This window comes from Xiphophorus maculatus, chromosome 19 (genome assembly GCF_002775205.1).
Source record: "Xiphophorus maculatus strain JP 163 A chromosome 19, X_maculatus-5.0-male, whole genome shotgun sequence".
Classification (NCBI taxonomy): Eukaryota; Metazoa; Chordata; class Actinopteri; order Cyprinodontiformes; family Poeciliidae; genus Xiphophorus; species Xiphophorus maculatus.
The window spans coordinates 20,436,487-20,457,098 of NC_036461.1; the positions used below are offsets into that span (position 1 = coordinate 20,436,487).

Genomic DNA, 20,612 nt, shown 5'->3' on the forward strand with positions numbered 1-20,612 from the left:
TACCAGAATCAAACTGGAATTGCTAAATTGTTGGACTTCTGTTTCACATTCCAGGTACTAAGGGATCACCATCAGGTCATATCGACACTGAGCACAAGATTTCCCAGCATGCATTAGTATGACATTAGTGTTTCTGGTGTAAGAAAAAAAAGAGGCTATTAGACTTAGATAAATCCACTGTCACTTCTCTCATTTAGAGACAAAAAGGAAAAGTTTTTCAGCTTAGAGTGTGACATTAGAAGAGATTCATTATTAATCGGGGTGAACAAGAACAGCCCTGGGTTCCTTCTAAGTATCGCAGACAGGTTGACAAAGAGCCGCAGCTCCATCTTCATCGGGGTGTTCTTAATCATCTTCAGAGTTATTGAAGTTATGCAAGCTATTGAAGTTTTAAAAAAGTAATTTATGGATTTATTCTCTTTTGCTGCATTTCGGCTAATAAAAGTTAATTAAAAACTGGAATGAAGTGCTCCAGTGACTCATGCACCTGTCAACAAGCAACTCCAGTTGTTTCTGCCCTTTGGGTCACTCAGGGTAGTTGCGTGGGCATCAAACTGGCAGGTTTCTTTTTGGGGGTCTTGTCATTGAGTGAGGTGGTCAGCAGCTCCAGGTGATGTTTGATGAGTTCTGATAACCTGTAATTACCTGATATCAATTCAATAAGGAGCAGGAAGCTCCAGCTGGCGTGCGGGTTGGAGTGCTCAGGAAGAACCCTCCCCCTCTTTCTAATACTTCCCAGAACCCCCAGCTGCTGAGGGAGATAATCCCTGAGAGATGAAAAGAGGGAATGAGGAATCGGCGAGCAACAAGGGGTGGAGTGGGATGGGGAGGGGTGGGATCCTCCAACGTGGAGTGCTCTTTCTTCTTCTTCTCTGAGGATTATGGCAGCATTTGAAACATATTTCACTGCGGCGCAGCGCTGGAATGAAGGCGGGATTAAGGTGTTACCATTGAGGGGTGGTGTTAACGTAATAGGGATAGTTGTTAAAAGACGGTGAAGCAGTGTTATTGGCGGGGGTCACTGGTAGTGATGGAAGTTGATACACTGAGGTACAGCTTGAAGGAGGCAGGCATCAGAAAGAGGTTAAAATGTAAGGCGACAGGTGCTGATGAGGGACAAGTCAAAGGTTTTACAGTCCGTCTAACACCGCCATACTGCTTCAGTTAGAAGACTACCATCTTTTACATGCAAATGAAGTATTTCCACATAAAGGTGCTGCAAGGTGTAGGATCTGGTACGGATACTACATGTCAATGCTCCACACATTCTCGTATTACTATATCTAAAATTGACAGAACACCAGCAGGTAAGGCGGGTGAAGCGTCTTGCCCAAGGATGCAATGAATTAGGCAAACAGAGCAGGAATTGAAATGGCAACCCACCGATTGGAGGGCAAACTCCTACTGCCGTCATCACCATCACTGCCGTCACCACCATCACCACAAGGGGTAATGCCTCCTTGGAAAAACATAACAGTAGGATGATAAGATGTGGTGGGTGGGTCAGCTGCTGTATCAGTGTGGTAGTTGGCCAGCAGTAAACTGGAACTAGAAAACCAAAATTTCTGAAGAAATTTAGCCGGGGCCTGCCAAGGCGCGCCCGTCGGGTTTGGGCCCGGCGTCGTCACGCTACAAATTGGCATCGACGCTAAAGGACGGCGCAACGTGATCAATGGCACGCAGAGAACCACAAGAACGTTAGTAAGGTGGACGTTCACCATTCGGTACGATTTAAAATGTTGTCAAGGCTTTTATTTTGGAAGTTTCAGTATGCTTCATTTCAAAGGGCCAAACTAATCCCATGCGTAATAGTCCTTGGGTTAAAATAGTTATATAATGCTCAAAACACAAGTAGCTGATGTAAAAATATTCAAGGCTTTTATTTTGGAATTTTCATTATGCTTCATTTCAAAAGGGCCAAACTAATACCATGTGTAACAGTGCTTTGGATGAAAAAGTCAAATAAAGCCAAAATGAGCAATTACTTCATTTAAAAAATATTCAAGGCTTTTATTTTGAAATTTTCACTATGCTTCATTTCAAAGGGCCAAACTAATACCATGAATAACAGTCATTGGATAAAATCAGTTATATAGTGCTCAAAACAGCAATAATCTCATGTAAGAATTCTCAAGGCTTTTATTTTGAAATTTTCAGTATGCTCCATTTTAAAGTTCTGAACGAATCCCATGTGTAACAGTGCTTTGGATAAAAAAGTCACATAAAGCCAAAAAGCGCAATTACCTGATGTAAAAATATGCAAGGCTTTTATTTTGAAATTATTATTATGCTCCATTTTAAAGTTCCGAACTAATCCCATGTGTAACAGTGCTTTGGATGAAAAAGTCATATAAAGCCAAAAAGAGCAATTACATGATGTAAAAATATTCAAAGCTTTTATTTTGAAATTTTTGTTAAGCTTCATTTCAAAGGGCCAAACTAATACCATGTGTAACAGTGCTTTGGATGAAAAAGTCAAATAAAGCCAAAAACAGCAATTACCTGATGTAAAAATATTCAAGGCTTTTATTTTGAAATTATTATTATGCTTAATTTTAAAGTTCCAAACTAATACCATGTGTAACAGTTCCTGAGTTAAATCAGTTATATACAGCCCATAGCAGCAAATAGTTCTAAAGGCCAGTTCAGTCCTGATCTGTTTCAACTGAGGGTTCCACTATAGATAGAACTACAATGATGCGTATCTGTAGTCCAAACCAGCAGCCAATAGCCTCTTGAGATCCGTTGCTATGGCAAATAATGGTCTCAGCAGGGTGTGAGCTCTGAGCTCTGAGCTGTCAAACACACAATTGTGTGTTTGAGCAAACACGTTTTACTGACAAAAAGCATTGGAAACAAATCCTTCCTGGTCGGGAACCGTAATACATATTCGAAAAGCGTTTGAAGCGTATGACAGGTCAATGTGTCTTCTGCGATAGTCCCGAGATTCATATCTGTACCTCACTCAGAACATTTACAGCGATGAGAGAAAGAAATGTTGTGCCCAGATCTGAAATTCTATTCAAATACATGGGAGAGAGCCTCAGACAGCCTCAGAAAATCCTGTCGCATGACTTTGCTCTGAAGCACCGTGACAGAAAACCGTACGATCTAGATAAATTTCGAAAACATTTTACCGGAGCAGACAGGCGTATCAATGTCAGGACCGATTTTGATACTAATCGTGCGATATTTGTGGGCGTGATGGCGATTTCAAAAATGATTTGGGTTGAAAAAGTTGTCTTGATCTCTCACTCTAATCAGCGAGAGAAGCACTCTAACTTTAGGAAAAATGAGAAACTTTGGGTCGCTTAGAGGCAAATTGTGGACAAACCGTAACTGTTATCGACGAGCCGTCTTCACTTTCGAAGAGATCACAGACGTATCTACAAAATGAAATTTGAATGGCATTTCTACGTGAATTAGTGACGACACAGAAAATCCTCAAAAATAGGGTATTTCCAGGATTTTTCCCATTGACTTATAATGGGGTTTTTTTCGTAGTTTTTTGCGAATTATGTCGCCACGTTAAGCCCAAATCCCACCAAAAGTAATAGCAACAATGGCGTGAATTTTCTGCACGTTTTGATACCTCATTTGTAGGTGTGCACCCAGCGGTATGAGCCGCATTAACGGTTAAATAAAGAACTATAATAATAAAGAGACGCTTGTTGGGTGTAGAGTAATAGGTTCCTGCCATTGCTTTGCATGGCAGGCCCCAATAAACGCCTCAGCCAGTAGGAGTGGTGTGAGTAGTGACAGGTTCTGACAAACAGGGCTGTGGCCGTTCCATCAGACCAATTATGGAAGAGATTGAAGCCAGTGGCCTTCAGCATTGACTACAGTGCATTGAACAAGACAAATTGTAGTAAAAAAGTTGTATGAGTGTTACTTCTGAGTGGAATAGGAAGTCTACATCCCCCTCAATCTTGTCAATCTTGCTTATCTGACCAGTGCTGTTCCTCATTGCTTTCTGGTATTTGCTGCAAATTACTCTCCACTGTTCTTTTACAGCACCACCTGCTTCAGTCTCTTCTTTAGGTCATGTTAGACACACCTCAACTTCTCCTGGTCCACCTCCTTAAATGCCTGCTTTTTCAGATTGAGGAGCTCCTTGAGGGTGATGCAGGTCTTATCATTTGGAAATCAGCATGCAGTCCTAGCTTGAATCACAACATCCCTGCAAAAGTGGTGTGTATTGTAATGATGTCCACTCTCCTCTCAATGTCATCATCCGTGTCGTTCTCCAGTGGGTCCAGTAGTGCACTTAAATTACAACAGACTTGTAAAAACTCTCTCTGTTATCCATTTTCTGAAGGAACAGGTTGTTGAACAATTTTAATCCTCTGGGGTTTTATGTGGGTTAGAAGAAAACCAGACCGTGATCTGGTCTGAGAAGGAAAGGTATGATAAAACAAAGGACATACAAGTGTCCTTGGCATTTGCACAAAACAGAACCAATGTCCTGTTTTCCTAAGCAGGCCGGTCCACATATTGAACCATCCCGAATGAGGCTTATTAAATGACAAATGTGTTCAAATACTGGGTCGGAAATCTTGCGACAGTCTTATGAATGACTTCAGAGGCCAATGAAGACAATCTACAACAACTCTCTGGCAAATAGTACAATCTGAGACCACCTACTAAAAGACAAAAAAATCTCAGCATTTGCTGCAACATCTCCATGATGAGACCATCTATTGCTCATAAGTAAAGTAAAGTCTCTCACCTTTGTGTTTTCTACTCGTCCTTGTATCCCTATCAGCTCATACAGTACAGAAGCTGGGTACATTAGCACAGGAGTCAGGTAGGCTGTCATTCAAACAGAGACTACACTCCTGGTATAGTCATTGGTTCTGTATCGGTGCTCTACTTGTTAAATGGTGAGTTTACAGTCCCCACAGTGCCATAACTCAAGGGCCGGACTGGTTTGTACCAGTTTCTACATGGTGTACATGCCTTGGATCAACCCAAAGTTTCCCGGCAGATCATTGTACAATTACATCACACTATCTCAACCTGTTTGCCTTTTTCTCAAGCTCCATCCTGGTGCCAGGTAAGCAATTCCCTTCAGCAGCATCTTCTTCTGTAGAGCCATGGTCCTTCTGAAGCTCACATGCCCAGCAAACACACCTGGGTGGTTTGTTGCTATACAGAACCATAAACTGGAATGCACTGTGTATTTTAATGGACCATGAGCATTAGAGGAGTTAGGTGAATATAAAACATACAGTACAACCCAATTATTTTCTATGAAAAAACCTTCACCAGGAGCAGTTTCTGAATTGCGGGTGATGATCCTTTCCATAAAAAAAACATTGTAAAAGGGTTAATAGAGGAGTGATGATGTGATGACTTCCTCAAAGTTGAGTTTCAGAAAGAGCAGTAGCTTCTTAAAGAGACAGAGACCCAATTTCAAGGTGTAAAATTAGGAAGTGAAGTTTCTTTTAAGTCATATTTGATATCTGAAGCATTTTTATAACAACTGATGGTAACAAAGCTTCTTGATTATGTTATAAAATGCCACTATGTGTTTAGGAAATACACAATACCGCCCCTTTAAGACTTCAGACCAAGAGTTCAAGTCAAAACTCACATCATTAGGGCAAAAGTCTAAATCGAGTCTGAGGTCTTTTATTTTTGGCAATGTAAATCAACCACTAACACTGTTAGTGTTCATCATGTCACTAACAGGTGATGTGATGAACAGACAACCATTGTTAATGACTTCAACTGTAGTCATAATGTTATGCCTGCTTGGTAAATGCCATGAATGTTAAAGGGTCATTATTCATTTTAGACATATCTGAACTCCACTGATGTGTAGCTACAGGTACAGTGGTGCTCCTCTATGGAAAGGAGTTTCAGCTTTTATGTTTTCCAGGAAGAACTTTCTCATTTCTCTTTTCGGTCCCTCCCATTCTCTTTTGAAGCCAGTTGCTTTGGTTACCACCGCTGTTTGGCGATGCTGGAGCAGTTTAGGTAACCATGGTTACCGCACTCTGTCAGTCACAGCAAGGAAACAGATGAAGGCTCCTGATCTGATTTTTTTTTTTTCATCTGGAAAAATATCAGAGGCGGGGCTTCTGAGCCCACCACCTGCCGCAGAGCATGCTGGGAGCACAACCAATCTCCACGTTCAACTGGCCAACTCTATTTCGCTCATATCCCACCAACAGCCAGACTCATCTCTTTTCATTTCTACTGATTTCAACCCCACCCCCACAGAGAGCAGTATATAAATTGTGGGTAATAAATCCAACACTCTGCAGGTTTTGGTAATAAACTCTGTGAATTGAACTTTGATCATAATCAGCCTCCAGAGGAGAGATGGGGGCTTAGGGGGGGAGAAAATGTGGATTTTCTACTTTAAAGTAAGAATGAAAATTGTAGCTAGAAACTTAGAAATAAATAAGAAACCACATACAAAAAAATGTGGGACATATCTCTGCTGGCAAATAAAGGATCGATAATAAAGTGTAGCATTTAGATTGATTATTAGATCCATCTTTAAGCGATTGACTTTTGAAGCAATCAGGAGATATTATTTGTTATATTCCATTAATGCATGAGTGTGTGTACAAATAGCAACCTGATTAGATATTTTGTGTTTTATTAATAGAAGTTTGCATATCAAAGTATAACCTCTGGAAAAATAAGTGATATAATTGCTTGTAAAAATGGTTTTGATCGTAAGACACAGAAGGTTTCCATTATGACACTCTACTCCCTTACTAGCCAATGGTAAAGGTCTAATGCTAAAGGTCACAGAGCGGTGGAGGCACAGATTATGAGGAGAGAAAAGATCAGAATAGATAGTTCTACATGACGTCACGCCTCCTACATCCGGGTGTTCTGTCGCTGATGGAAGAAGCTTTCTACTTCATTCTGTTTGAGCTAACTGTGCTACAAACTCACAAAGCATTGATAAGTGTGTCTGGCTAATATCCAGAGGAGACACAAGTCATGCAATACAGGACAGATTTGCTCTCCTCACTTTATTAGCGGTAAGGACATTTTCAAATGTTTCTAAAATTAAGCAAATTTTGACGTCAATAGTGTATTAAACAGACTGCTGTAAAAAAATAACTTTGTGGGAAAACCTGTAGTTAAAATCATTTTAAGTTAGAGTTCCACAAACTGGAAATTGGCAAAGAAAGAGGAGAAAAATAGCTTATTGATGCATCCCTATTGGTATTCACTCATGTGACTAATGTGTTGAAGCAGAGACACATGGAGGACAATAGGGCCAGCAGATCAACCTGCTGGCCCTTTTAAGCCAAAAAAAAATCCATTCCATCACTATCTTGCTGTGAAAACATGGACTGAATAAGATGTGATAGTGGATTAAACCCTCCTTATTGAGCTTTATAATTTTTTCTTAGCTTAATTAAAACTTTAAGTGGTAGAAATTTATCATTTTAGTAAAGATTGTTGAATATTTTCAGAGATTTGACTGTTTGAACTAATAAAATTTAGAACTATCCGCCTCTCTGGGGTCCTCCTTTAGGGGGCGCCACAGCAGATTATCAGCCTCCATCGCTGGCATGCTTCTCTACATCACATCCCTATGAAACCTTTTCCTTTGATTAATCTCAGAACATCCTGAGGAACAGATCAGGACATTATTCCTAATGCTATAACATTTAGTTCCTTAAAAAAAGAAAACAAAAACATTAGCAGCCAACTTCAGTACTTTCTTCTTATTAGCTCCATCATCTCCAAACATCCACTTCAGCAGGTTTCACTCCCTTCCTGCTAACATGCTAACATCTCTTTTCTTCCTTGCATCTGTTCCTTTAATGCATTTCTCCTGGCACTCGTCTCCGATTTCTTCATCCTGCCTGCTCTCTCTCTCTCACCTGTTGCTGTTGTGAACATCACTGGCCCTTCGGTCTGACCTCATCTGTTAGCCTGTTTATCAGCACCGTTAGCTACAACAAGGAGCTCAGAACTGATCCCTGATGTACACCATTCCACACTTTGAACATATTTACCTCACTACTGACTGACATCCTAGCTACCCATCCTGGACCTTTTTCACAGCCTCTCTAGAGCCTGCTTAACCATCTACGGTTCAACTAAAAATCACCATCACTCTAAATGTAACATTTAACAAAAGTAGCAGTGAAAGCAGAAAACCCAACAAATGGCATGCTATCTTAAAATGTTTTTCTTTCATCGGGTTGTGAATCACCAGAACTGTTTTTGCCTCAAAGGCAGTTCGAAGGTTTGGCAAAATTCAGATGGAAATTTGTCAGGATAAAAAAAAAGAAAAAATCAAACGGATGTTTGATCTGCTTATGTGTAAACTCACCTTGTCTACAGATTTGTCTCTCTCCTCCATCACGGCCTTCATCTCCTGAGCAGTGATGTCACTCCTTCGCCGCTGTGCTAGCCGTACGCACTGAACTAGAGCTGAGCCGAACTGCCTCACTTCCTGGACCGAGTCGGCTTTGCAGACATGCTGAAGGAGATCTTTGATGTCCTGAGAATCAGAAACAATCAGACTGGACCTGGTTTGGTCATCAGTTCCAGCATAAACCAAAAATGTGATGAGTCAGCTCACCATGTCAACGTCCTGCAGGCTGATATCATCCGACCTGACAACAGAAGAGTAGATAATCTGTTTGTGGAGCCTCTAAAGCTGGTCTGTCACCATCTACCATGTCTAAAACATTTGTGTAAAATAGTTTTAGTTTAGGCTGCACAGTGGCACAGTTGGTAGCACTGTTGCCTTGCAGCAAGAAGGTCCTGGGTTCGATTCTCGGCCCAGGGTCTTTCTGCATAAGCATGTGTGGGTTCTCTCCGGGTTCTCCGGCTTCCTCCCACAGCCCAAAAACATGGTAACGTTAATTAGGTTAATTGGTCTCTCTAAATTCTCCCTACGTGCGTGCGTATGTGCGTGCATGGTGGTTTGTCTGTGTTGCCCTGCGACAGACTGGCGACCTGTCCAGAGTGTACACCGCCTGTCGCCCGGAACGTTAGCTGGAGATAGCTAACACCTGACCCCACTAGGGACAAGGGTGTTAGAAAATGGATGTATGGAGTTTTAGCTTAAGCAAAGACTTCCAAGATACAAAAAGCAGGGGACTTGAAGGATTGAAGTTTGTTTATGTGATGCCATTTCACAAAAAATTATTTCAGTTCAATCATACATTCATTCCAACTGATGCTATCAAGCAGCAGGTTAGCATCAGTTTATCATTCAAGGGAATTTAAAATCTAAGGAAACTCAGCAGAGCATCGAGTAACCTGCAGAATTCACTCCTTCTGGACGAACGAGTAGCGACTTAAAACAAACGCTTGCTTTGTGTTGATTACTTAACAGCAATCCCTCATAATGAGCAGGCATGTAGCAACGGTAAAGAGGAAAAACACCCCTGTAAACAGGAATTTTATTTTACAGGCACATAGTGGCATTTTATACAATAATCAGTTACCTTCAGTTGTAATAAAAATGCTATATATACTGTATATCAAATATGACTTTATAACTTAATGCCTTAAAACTGGCCCTCTGTCTCTTTAAGAAGCTCCTGCTCTTTCTGAAACTTCGCCTTCAGGAAGTCGTCACAACACGGCTCCTCTATTAACCCTTTAACGTTTGCACTGAGAAGTAGCTTGTGATGAGCTCGGCAGATGTTGCTTTTCCAGCAGGTGTTCGCTACTTGCTGCTGGCTAGTCTGAAGGAATTGAGTGTGGTAGTCATGGGGAAGACTCAGAGACATGAAGAAGATGCTGTTGAAGCGTGGCAGAGAGTTACTATCCAGTGAAACTAATCCTGTGCCACTCAGCGAGGCAGCATAAAAAGTCAGAATGAAGTTTGCAAAGAGCTTCAGTCCTGGAGACTTCAGTCCTGTGCTCTGATGAAACTAAAACTGAAGTGCCTGGCCATAATGAACATTATACCATTTAGAGGGACTACTGCCACCTCCGTACATTACGGAGGTGGCAGCATCATGCTGTGGAGCTTCTTTGCAGCAAGAACAGAGAAGCTTGTCAGACCTTAAGCAGCTAGAGCTAACATTAGGGGGTGGGAGGCTTGAGAGAGAAGCAAACTTGTTTGTTGGAATGGCCCAGTCAAACTCCAGAAATAAATCCACTTGTAAACAACAAAACTTGACATTTTAACTGAGATGAGATTTCAGCAAAAAAGAAAGTTTTATATTAAAGTATTAGGATGAGTAACCCTTTCACTCAGCAGTTAGCTATTAACCACTATTTTAATCCATAAAATCCATAAAAATTAGTGGCAGGAATGTAACAAGATGTGGAAATGCTGAAGAGATACAAATACTTTTAGAAGACGCCGTCACCCTGGTGTTTGACTTGTCTATATATTTAACTTACAGAACACGTTTGCTCTTCCTGTTACTCTGCATGAACCGTCCTCCAGTGTTTGCTCTTCAGACTATTCAGCTTATTTCAAAAGTTCCAGCCAAAGCAATGCAAGCCATGCTAATATGTATATTGTGAATGACAAATAAAAGGTGTAACTTGGTGCCCTGTAGTCAATTACTGAGGTCCTACAAAGGTTCCTGGTCTCTGTGTTCCTGGTCTGACCACAGCGACCGCCTGTTAGATTACCTGAGCGCCACGCAGCAGCTGTGCAATAATTTTGTTCTGCGATCCCTAAAGTCCGTGTTAAAATCTGTCATTTTGAATTCATTTTGAAGCAGTGGAGGCTTCCCTGGAACGGACCGCTCTCTGCTGTTCTCGGATTCTTCCTCCTCTTGACAGGAGTCTTGACGGAGGACGTGCAGCTAGTAGTAACTACCTGATCTTCTGTCTCTCCTCCTGGGAAGTTCTTTTCATTTAGTCTGCTGCTGTTTTGCTGTAATAAACTGTAATAAGGTGGTCGAGGCGGCTCCGCTCTGCAGGGAACAGCAGATAATGAAAGACCGGCCAACTCCAATAAAGCTCCACTAACACCCTGCTTACAGACCCCCATCCAGCCTGGCTCAGCCCGGCTCGGCTTGGCTCGCTCGCTCGGCCGCCTTCATTACCACTCCCACACACCTTCACTCAGGCACGCCGCGAGCAGCCATTAGTGGGAGCAGATCCAAGAGAGAATACCATCAGTCTGCATTTGTTCTTTTGACAAAGTTTTACAAGTTGTGCCCTTCGTAGAGACAGAATCTAATGTGATGTAGCTGCTTTTCTTGGAAATCCTTCATTTCATCTGAAGGAGTTTGCTCTTCCCGGGAATCTGAAAGAAATTCTTGTCTTGTTCCGTAACTTGAAAGATGGTTGGAGGGTAACCCCTTGTTGCTACTCTGTAAGTCCATATGGGGGCGCTTTATTTGACAGAACTTTGTTTTTACTGAGAGTGATTTTTGTCCGATCCGTTCTCTGGTCTAAGAACACTTTTTGTATTTTTAACCTTTATTTTACCAGGATAAAAAAAACAAAAAAAAACAATTGAGATTAAAAGCCTCTTTTTCAAGGCATGAATTGCAACATGAAAATGATTTTAGGCATAGAGGTTTCAAGGATGTCAGAGTGTGAACAGACCTGCAGCAGAATGTTAGACATGTATGCAAACAAATGCAGAGCCTCTGAAGCGGTGGTTAAAGTTACGTGGGAGAACGTTTTGGCCTTACTGCAAAGTGATGTGTGTGGGGTGAAAACCCAACACTGCACATTCCTATGGACTCACTTTCCCCACAGTAACATATGATGGTGGCAGCATCATGCTGTGGAGATGGAATACTGTAACAGAGAAGTTTAGACCAAAGCATATTCCACATGTTAAAATGGCCTACAAAAATAACCATTCAAAAAAACCCATTTCAGTCACTTGCTGATTAAAGCTGATAGACATACGGTACCTTCATGAGATTTAAATCTGTAACTTTTGTTGGTCCATCTTAGAGCGGGCATAAAAATTCCAACCCGGCCCCATAGACATCGTGTCAAAGTCCGATCCGATCCGATCTGACTAACTAACAGAAAGCCCAAACCCGAAGTAACTGCTATCAGTTTAAAGTATTTCCAGATCTCTGACTACTCTGCTGGCTTAGTAGTGAAACAATGTGTCACTCACACTTTATACACGTGAAAATGTGTATAACAAAAGTTTTGTTGTTTTTAGCTTTTGTGTAACATATTCCAGCTCCATGTTGTCGCTTGTTGTAACCACAGTGTGAGTCAAGTGCAAATCTTCTGGGATGTGTGACAGGTAGGAGTGGAGCAGGCTGTGTGCATCAGCTGTGCAGACAGTCGGGCTTCTTACAGTCTGACTTCTTTCTTTCCTCACCAGGGAGCATCTGCCTTGTTCTTCAACCAGCCTACCAGAGGACATGTCATCCCTCTGATCATTGAGCTCCAATGGCTACCATCACCTGCTGGTCTTGGTCAGAAGGGTGGATGGGGCGGTATGACAGCCTGGCTTCTGTCAGACTGCCCCAGGGTAGCTGTGCCATTATCAGAAAGTGAATGTGCGGGTGAATGGAAAAAACTGACTTTATGAAAAGCATCCTGAAAAGCGCTACCCAGGTCTGATGTCATGCCATTACCAATCGTTGCCCACATGCAATAGAAGTCTACTTCAATGGCCTTGCAAAGATGTTATGACTCTGCTCTGTCACTCCGGTCATCATGGGATTGCCAGCTTGCAGTGCCAACATCACACCCAAGACAATCCAGACTCTATTCATGAGCCGTTCCATGATGGCAGGTGCCACTGGAATGGTGGCATCTCTGGTTAATGGGGGGTATGGTGGGAACAGAGGTAGGAGTTCTTCCTGCAATCGGTAATTCGCCGGTTTGAGTCTCTTCCCAGTTCTTTTGTCATTGTGTCCTTGGGCAAGGCATTTCACCCACCTTGCCTGCTGATGGCGCTCTAATCTGAAGATCACATGAAATTTGGAGGTTGGCAGACAGATGGGGGCATCGGTGCACCCCAGCGACCTCTGACCCAGTCCTGTGATTCCATGTGGTCTACCTCTTCTAGGCTGAGCTCCTGTCTTTTAAAACTTGTTAGTGAATGAAACAACTAGGCAGACACTCAATAGCGTGACGGTCTACAAACATCTCTGGTTGTCTGAGCTTTTTGGTCCACAAGAATCCTAAAATAATTACAGCGGCTGAGAGACTGTCCAGCAAACTGTCAGCCAGGAACTTCAGGAGAAAAAGAAGCACAGCCTCGCTTTATACACACGGACATGAAACACACATTCCCTGAGGTCACCTCCTCAATCAGCAAAACACACATGCTAATGCCCACACACTAACACACAACAACATGAAGCGGCACACTGCAGCACACTCACTGAGGTATTCAAGGCTTCCTCCTGCCACTGGAAAACACACACGCACACCAACAAAAACTGACACACACTCTGAGTCCTGACAGATGGAACATGCTCCTCCATATTCTGTCCTCATAAAAAAGGACTGTGGCCTCCAATATCAATTACCCTCTCACTCTGGGGGTGTGAGGGTGGGTGTGTTTGAGGCAAAGGAAGAAGAACTAGGAAGAGGGGGTTTAATTCTAATTAGATTTTCTGGTCTATTTGGCTGCTGCTTGAAGAAGACAAGAGCTCATTTCACAGCCCTCAAACCAGAGTGAGGAGGTGCATAATGAAGGGGGGAGGAAGAGGAGAGCAGTGGCAGCTTGTGATCCTTCTTCAGCAGACGCTAAACATGTTTCCCATGTAAATAAATGAAAACGACAGATCTTCCTCAGAGAAACTGCTGGTCTACAGACGGGTCACTGGAACAACATCAAACAAACATGGAGGTCTTAGAAAACACACCGTGGTAGCTTTCCGATACCAAAAATGAACAGAGTGTGATGAACTAGGAGAGAAGCTCTCCTCAGAATGACTCACTCTTACTCTACAGTGTCAATTTGTCAAAGCTGCTTCATTTGGTTCATCAGTTCTGCAACCCAAACAGAAGTCTACCAACCATCAAGTCAGTAGAGGGATTATTTTTGAGTACGCAACCTGATTGCAGAAAGCTGTCACCGGCTGCCATGGTTGCCCATCATTGTCTTCCCTTTTTAACACTAGCTAGCATGTTACCAACGTACTACAACTGTTTATCACAGCCTGATCAAATAAGTTTTGCTACCAAATTGACAGCGAATGAGATGCGTCTCAATGACCCAAATGCGTTAAAGAGAGTTTGTTCACGGTAAGATCTGCTCTCTTTCAGTCCCTCTAAAAATATCACAAACATATCCATGGTGAGGAAGGACCCAAGTGTAAAACCTCAATAGGGGTTTCCTAAAACTGTAAGTTTATATATAAGCACAATTCATATTTGCAAAGGACCAATGTTAAATGATCATTTCATTTACTTTGGTCACAATTAGCATTCCTTTAAACTACAAGGAATTTCATAATGTTCTAGTTCATATTTTCTGGCTAAGCAAAAACAAAAAAAAACAAGATAGCAATGCTGTGTTTGGTCATTCTTACAGAAACATCCCACCAATTTCACTTATTAGAATCACTAATGAAAACCAGGCACCACATGAATGGGATTCGTACAGAGAACCTGCTTGCTGCAAGGTAACAGGGCTGCCCACTGCACCCCCTGGGTGTTCTGACAGAACACTGATCCAAAACACTAATTCTACTTTTCTTTGTCGAATGTTGAATGTTTATGATGTAATGTCATGTCTGTCATTTTACAAGGAGGCATTTGACAATTATGTAAACCAAATTTCCATTTTCATAACATTTTTATCTTTTCGACTGTTTAAAAACTGGACTTCAACCAACTCTAATCATGATGAGAGTGATTATCCTTCTTATTTAAATTATTTACTCATTTAAATAAGAAGGATGTTCAAACATCCAGTCAGTTATGGATACAAATATGTATTTTACCATCTGTTCCTGTTATGTTTTTATGTTTATGCTTTGTTGTTTTCTTTTTCTCTCCTTAAAGTGCTTTGTGTCTGGATGGTGCAATAGAATTAAACACATAATTTTTCCAATTAAACCAAATACCAGTGGCAGCATGTAGACAGGTAAGCCCAGAATTATTCATACCACAGGTAGATTTAGATTTTAATTAATCTTAACAAGACCACCATGGTCTAAATATGATATTGATGTGTGCTAAAATTATGCTTTAGTTTGTCTTAATATTTCAGCAAATAAACCACTTCTACAGTTGACCTACATTTATGTAAAAGAACAACACAAATATTATTTACACATATTGCACATTGGCAGTCTGTGGGAAAATAAATAGAACATTCATTACGACTTCATGACCACTTACATGAAAAAATACTGTGCATTATAGTTATCAGTATTTCATGAACTGTTGGAATCATACCCAGCAGCTTCCTGCAGCCGGCGGGCACGGAGTAAAGCTTCATCTCTCTCCTCATTGGCCAGCAGCAGTCGTGACATCAGAGCCTGGTCTCTGTCCTTTTGAGCCGCCAACATCTCCTCTAGTACCTCTGAAAAAACAATGAGATGGGGCAGACAAGAACCGGTCAGAAATCCTGGTTTTAGCAAAAACAAAACTGCAAAACATTTCCTTTCAAAATCATTTTACTGAAAACGTAAAGAAACCGAAGAGACGAAGAGATCGGTTTGGGTGAATTGTGTAGAAACTAATGGAACGGGGTATTCCTCAAGGTGTCCGCCAATCAGTGCAGACATGCTTACTGCTACATGGTGTGTGTGTGTGTGTGTGTGTGTGTGTGTGTGTGTGTGTGTGTGTGTGTGTGTGTGTGTGTGTGTGTGTGTGTGTGTGTGTGTTTCAGCAGTAATAACACAGAAATGACCACAGCTCATTTGAGACTGAGAGCCAGGAGACTCTGCTGGTTATTGAAGGGTTCTGTGTGGGCTTCTACCAGGACCCATCTCAGACTGCAGCTCTTGTTTCAGAAAACAAATCTAACTGAATATAATTTTTAGATTTTCTAATTTCAGACAGGCTCTCTGGTCCCTCCCTTCAGCTCAGGGGAGCCAATGTTCTGCTAATGAGCTGACCTCCGCCTCCTTACCCATGGGTCTCTCCCAGTGTCGGGCCTCTCGCTGCTGCTCCTTCAGCTCTTCGTCCACCTCTCTCTGCAGCAGCTCCTTCTCCTTCTGAACCACCTGCCCTTGAAGCTGATAAGCAGTTTCTGAGTTAGAGCGCTCCCAAGAAATTCACTCTGGCTATCAGGTTAGCAGTCAATCGAGGCCTAAAGTCAGTTCAGTTATGTGCCCAAGTACACAATCTTCCTAACAAGTTCTAACTTTTGACAGGGGGACAAAAGGGGACGCTAGACGTGTCCCATCTAATGGACACAGTCTGCAGGAGAACTGCTAGAATGAAAACAGGGGGTCTTCTGACCTTGTTGTTGAGTTCCCTCATGGCGTCCAGCTCCTTCAGTAAGAACGAGATGTTTCGGGTTGGATCCACAGTCTGATGTGGGCTGGAGGCAGAGATCTGAGGAGAGCTGAACAAAACCAAACAGCTCATTTAATCCATCAGCGTCTCAGTAGGATCCATAAGGGAACAGTGTCTTAATTATTGAGAAACAGAGTAAATATAAACAGTGACTTCCTTTCAGTAGAAATTATATTTGTGGCATCAAATGTTTATACAGTCATATTCAATAAATTAGACTGTTATTGAAAAGGTCATTTATTTATGCAACATCATTCACTTAGTGAAAGATATTTTACAGTGTATATAATATCTTTCCTATGTACATATACATATTTTTAAATATTATATATTTTTTTATTTAACTTGAGATTAAAAACCTCTTCCTCAAAGGGATCTTGGCCAAGTGGCAGCAACAAATGCAACAGTTCTGTGAAAATTGATGCAAACTCTTGATGAAATAAAAAGAAAAAAAAAAACATGGAAGAACAAATTCAACAGAAGGCATAGAAATAAAGCAATTAAAAAAAACAGAAAAATACAAACTGAAAAACTCAGGACAGATCAACAGATGACCAAATATTTACATGATCTCACCCAAGGTATGCATGCTCCAGGAGCAGACTTGAGCAAAAACGGCAAAAAGAAAAATCCCCATGGCGCGTGTTGGTAACTTTTTATTTTTATTTTTAGAATTGACTGACTGGTAGTTTCTGAATGTTTCCGTCTGAACAGACAAAGCTGAAGTTTCTACAGTAGCAGGCAGGGAGGCGACTCCTGGTCAGTTTAGCTGTGTTTGGTCAGGTCTCCTGAGACGTCACCTCCGTGTGTTTCATTAGTTTCCTCCTGTGTGTTGTTAGGTGTTTTAAAGTGAGGTTGCGCCCTCACATTATCAGATCTGGAGCACAGAAGTGCAGGCAGCAGATTTAATAAGCACCGACTGATGTTCGCCTGTAATTCTCCCTTATTACCTTAAAGGTCAGATTGCTTCTTAGTGTAATAAAGCAGGTAAATAAGGCACTGAAATATGAGTGACACTGTATTTTGTAATTGACTGTTTCTGACTTTATTATATCAGCTCATTCTAATCAACTGCTCCCCCTCCTGCTGCAGCTGCTTTTACTAGCTTCCTATTTCTATACGGCCCTCAAGCACTTCAGCTAATCAAATCAAAGGCTAAATTTATCAGCTAGCACTTCATACAGCGCAGCACCTCCAACTGCTCCACACGTTTATTTGAAAAAGAATCGGAAAGAAGAGACGCATTAACATGAATCACCGCATCTACAAAAAAAAAGATGGGGTTTCAATGAAAAGCAATAAACTTTTTAATAAATCTTTTTGTGGCACAACTCGGCAGACACAAAATTAATCCTTAAAAATAAGTACACATATTATAGGATTTCCAATATTATTATTATTTAACTAACGTAGCTCAGGTAGATGACATCGACGATCTCTCTTATTTATTGTAAAAGCTGGAAGGTCAGCCAGACCTCCTCCAAGTTTCACTACTAACATGTGGGATGTTGCACTTGGAATATAAGTAAGAACTGGTGTTGCATGATAACTACCCAGTCTGACCTAACAATAATCCCATATTGTTGACAATGTTGTACTGCACTATGACTCAATCAGGTCCTGGACGAGGCTTAAAGCTTTCCTTTTTGACGAGGCCTATAGATAGACTGGCTTTGGTTATTCTGAGCCATCTCTGTTATGCTGCTATACACTCAGGCTACTGGAGGAAAAACGGATCACTTTTTCTCAATTTCTTCTCCTACTACTCTAACTTGATTTTTTTTTTTACTGCAATTTCAAATGTTAATTTTATGTTTTCTCAGATATTTTTTTTTCTCCATATCCATAGAAGCTGATTTTACTTTTGACAGGTATATGTTTGAGCAAAATGAACATTGTTCTTTTATTCTATTCCATTATATTCTTTTATTCTAACTACTGATAACATGTCTCCAAAATTCCAAGCAAAAATGTAGTAGTTTTTATTTGTAGAAAAGGAGAAGTGGTCAAAATAACAAAAAAGAAGTAGTGTTCAAATAATGCAAAGAAAACAAATTCATATTCATTTAGAAACAACAACACGAATGTTTTAACTCAGGAAGAGTTCAGAAATCAATATTTGGTGGAATAACCAGGAGGTTTTTAGTGGGGCTCAGTGCAGTGGACTCTTCATTTTTTCCAGTGCTCTGATAAAAGCTGCAGTAAAAAATAACCTATTTCTGCCATTTCATTTTATTTCTGTAAGATTTTGTTTTCTAATTTACAAAAATACTTTACGTTTCCAACAAGTTCTTTCTGACTCCATTAAGATTGAATGTCATTAATAATAAAGCTGCAGTGCTGTAAAAACGTTTTTATCCCTGTACAGATTTCTTGCTTTTGATGAAGGTTTCAACCTTCTTCATTTAACTTGATGCGTAAAACTTCAACTGACATCTAAACTCAACAGGCACAATTTATTTTCCACAAATATTTCATTTTTCAAATTTCTTTTTGATGAGTGATGAATCTGAGATGAATGGAATATCACAGCCACCGAAAAGTGACTCATACAGGAATAAAATGGAAAAATAAAAACAAAAGGCAGCCTATGAACTACGTATATAGCACAGACACTTTGAATCTATCATTTTCTAGAATGAAGAAATCTTTTATAAGCTTTCATCTACAGCAAATAACCACTTTCTTAACAGAACAAACGGTGTGCAGACATTAAAGCGTCTACTTTACAGTGTTCAGGTCATCTTGACAGAATGAACTTTGTCTGAAGAGTGAATACACATTGTCCGGCCGTCCCACTAATTACTTGAGGAGTTCCTCAAGAGTTTGTTTTAGGCCCTGTCCAGTTCTCGCTGTACATTCTGCTTTTAAATCCTCAATAACCACAAGATTTATTTTCATTCTTATGTAAATGATATATTAGCATAGCTACTGTTGTGAAAAGTGCTTTTTGCAGCTCAAATATCTTGTAATCTCGAAATGCAACATTTCTCCTCAAGAGATGTTTGTCTTGCAAAAAACTACCTGGCTGCCTTTTGTCATGTCACTTTGTCTGGTTAAACATGTAAGCTGTTATTAATAGCCCCGGATATGAAGGCATGCACTTTAAACCGTGTGTATCGATGTCTGACTCTTGATTTTCCTGGATTAGTCTTTATTGGTTGACAGAGTCGACTAATCCCAGCTGCTCATCAGGACGCCTGGCAATACAAAAGCAAAGCAGAAGATGGAGCACAAACAATGTAAAAAGAGGCCGACTTTTGTTAAGCTGTTTGTTCAGCAGCATTTCATGCTAATGGCAGAAAAAACAAATGCTGATAGAGTGGAAGAAAATATACAAATAAAATGTTAGTGGAGTGATTTGGCCTTCATATCCACAAAGAGCTAAAGGGCTAGTTCACCAAACACAGAATCACAACCTTACTTATTAAGTGCATTTCTAATTTAAAATATAAATAAATATTATAATGCTAAATAATAATGGAAAAATACTTGCGCTGATCAGTCCTGATCTGGATAATTCTACAATCAACAGAGATTTATGGTGGCCCAGAAGGGTCAACATAATGCACACAACAAAAACCAAAATGGAAGTTATGATACATTTTCTAGCTTAACTTTTGTTTTAGTGTAACCATCACTCCAATACAAAAAGTGATGGTAGTGCTGTAGTATTACAGCACTAGTAGTAGCAGACACTAACTAGCCTCTCACCTGTTTCCAGGAGGCTCCAGGTTTCTTTCCAAGACTGGACTCTTTGGACCTCTTAATGCTGCTTCTTCATCTAAACAGTTCTCTGAGTTCTCTGCCCAAGGAAAAGGATCACTGCTCTGCAGGATGTCCACCTCCATCTCCATCTCTCCTCTGCCTCCTGGTAAGCTTGAAGACAATGCAGCTGAGGCGCTCCTGATGGACGGAGGCGACACAGGAGAGGCAGTCCTCCAGGCAGGGGACCGGTCAGGGCCAGGAGAGCAGCAGCAGACTGGTAACTCTGGAAGGCAGGAAGGGGCTGAAAGGCAGACACAAGAACAAGTCGGTAAAACAGAAAAAGAAAAAGAAGAAAAAACACTTCACACAGACTTACCCTGAGGTGAGCTGCGGTCCAGGCTCAGGCTGCTTCCTGACCTGTAAACCATGGAGAACAGGGAGTCATGATTCTTAAACACCTACAGATGCAGCATGTCTTCTCAGTGAGGAAACGCATCAGATGTTTACTGTCAACCAAGACCAAAAATCAATCA

General features: G+C 41.0%; 1 protein-coding gene across 2 annotated transcripts in view; it reads right to left on the reverse strand.

Moving 5' to 3' along the window:
- LOC111612295 (mirror-image polydactyly gene 1 protein-like) overlaps positions 1-20,612 on the reverse strand; it is a 58,229-nt gene that overhangs the window by 17,315 nt on the left and 20,302 nt on the right. For both annotated transcript variants that reach the window (XM_023353292.1, XM_023353293.1), the window contains exons 3-9: positions 20,456-20,496; positions 20,086-20,380; positions 16,315-16,420; positions 15,983-16,088; positions 15,304-15,430; positions 8,570-8,603; positions 8,318-8,488 (exon numbers count right to left, since the gene is read on the reverse strand). In XM_023353292.1, the coding sequence (XP_023209060.1) occupies positions 8,318-8,488; positions 8,570-8,603; positions 15,304-15,430; positions 15,983-16,088; positions 16,315-16,420; positions 20,086-20,380; positions 20,456-20,496 (880 nt within the window). The remainder of the gene's footprint in view (positions 1-8,317; positions 8,489-8,569; positions 8,604-15,303; positions 15,431-15,982; positions 16,089-16,314; positions 16,421-20,085; positions 20,381-20,455; positions 20,497-20,612) is intronic.